Genomic DNA, 1635 nt, shown 5'->3' on the forward strand with positions numbered 1-1635 from the left:
GTTTAGCTCTCTGTCACAGCCTTGTTTAGCTCTGTGTCACAGCCTCGTTTAGCTCTGTGTCACAGCCTCGTTCAGCTCTGTGTCACAGCCTCGTTTAGCTCTGTGTCACAGCCTCGTTTAGCTCTGTGTCACAGCCTTGTTTAACTCTGTCACAGCCTTGTTTAGCTCTCTGTCACAGCCTTGTTTAGCTCTGTGTCACAGCCTCGTTTAGCTCTGTGTCACAGCCTCGTTCAGCTCTGTGTCACAGCCTTGTTTAGCTCTCTGTCACAGCCTCGTTTAGCTCAGTGTCACAGCCTCATTTAGCTCTGTGTCAGAACCTTGTTTAGCTCTGTGTCAGAACCTCGTTTAATTCTGTGTCACAGCCTCGTTTAAGTCTGTGTCAGATTGAACCTCGTTTAGCTCTGTGTCTGATTGAACCTCGTTTAGCTCTGTGTCAGAACCTTGTTTAGCTCTGTGTCAGAACCTCGTTTAATTCTGTGTCACAGCCTCGTTTAAGTCTGTGTCACAGCCTCGTTTAAGTCTGTGTCAGATTGAACCTCGTTTAGCTCTGTGTCAGATTGAACCTCGTTTAGCTCTGTGTCAGAACCTCGTTTAGCTCTGTGTCAGAACCTTGTTTAGCTCTGTGTCACAGCCTCGTTGTGTCTGCGTACCTGCGTCATGTGAAGCCAGCGCTCGCAGCATCTTGCCAGCGCTGCGTCTCGTCTGCGTCTCCTTGTTACACAGCAGCTCCATCAGCAGGTTCAGGGCGCCGGTCTCCTTGAAGACGCCGACCAATGAGCCGATGCTGGCGTAGGCACTCAGCACGTGGATGGTGTGCATGATGTTGATGGAGAAGTCCCTCTTCTTGGCCATCTGTTTGCGGGCTCGACACACCAGGTTCTTCACGTCCTGCTTCATGTCTGACAGCTCGATCTCATCGAAGGTGATGTCTGCTGGGAACTCAGCGCTGCCGCCGGGGCCTCTGTCTGCTGTTTCACCTTCCTGCTGCTGCTCCTGCAGGGGGCGCTGTAGGTCCGTCTTCCTCTTGCCCAGCAGGGTGGGACAGTTGGCATACACATCCTCCATCGACATCCACATCAGGATGTTCTCAGGTTTAGCTTCTCCAGATGTGGAGCCACCAGACCCATCCACTCCAGAGACGTCGATACCTGCTTTGATGGCCTCGATGGGTACACTCCCAGAGCTGGACCCATCGTCGATAACAACCAGGCACCAGCGGATCAGATACTCTGTCTGCCCATCATGGGTGCGGCGCTGGCGGATCAGCTCCTCGGGGTACGCCTGCAGCTTAGGCCCCAGCTGGACCAGCAGGTTCCCGTTGCGGCGTTCGCCCACCATGGCTGCTGTGGAGGACAGAGGAGACATTGGTACCACCTCTAGTCATTAGTACCACCCACCTCTAGTCATTAGTACCACCCACCTCTAGTCATTAGTACCACCCACCTCTAGTCATTAGTACCACCCACCTCTAGCCATTAGTACCACCTCTAGCCATTAGTACCACCTCTAGTCATTAGTACCACCTCTAGTCATTAGTACCACCTCTACAGTCATTAATACCACCTCTAGTCATTAGTACCATCTCTAGTCATTAGTACCATCTCTAGTCATTAGTACCATCTCTAGTCATTAGTA

At 52.1% G+C, this 1635-nt stretch overlaps 1 protein-coding gene across 1 annotated transcript in view; it reads right to left on the reverse strand.

The window, feature by feature from the left end:
* Positions 1–650: 650 nt before the first annotated feature.
* LOC106536149 (cullin-9) overlaps positions 651–1635 on the reverse strand; it is a gene marked incomplete at its 3' end in the record, with an annotated part of 5048 nt that continues 4063 nt past the window's right edge. The window contains 1 exon segment of the mRNA XM_014033345.1: positions 651–1343. Within this exon segment, the coding sequence (XP_013888799.1) occupies positions 651–1343 (693 nt within the window).

The sequence above is a fragment of the Austrofundulus limnaeus genome, unplaced genomic scaffold (assembly GCF_001266775.1).
Source record: "Austrofundulus limnaeus strain Quisiro unplaced genomic scaffold, Austrofundulus_limnaeus-1.0 Scaffold1703, whole genome shotgun sequence".
In the NCBI taxonomy this organism is placed as follows: Eukaryota; Metazoa; Chordata; class Actinopteri; order Cyprinodontiformes; family Rivulidae; genus Austrofundulus; species Austrofundulus limnaeus.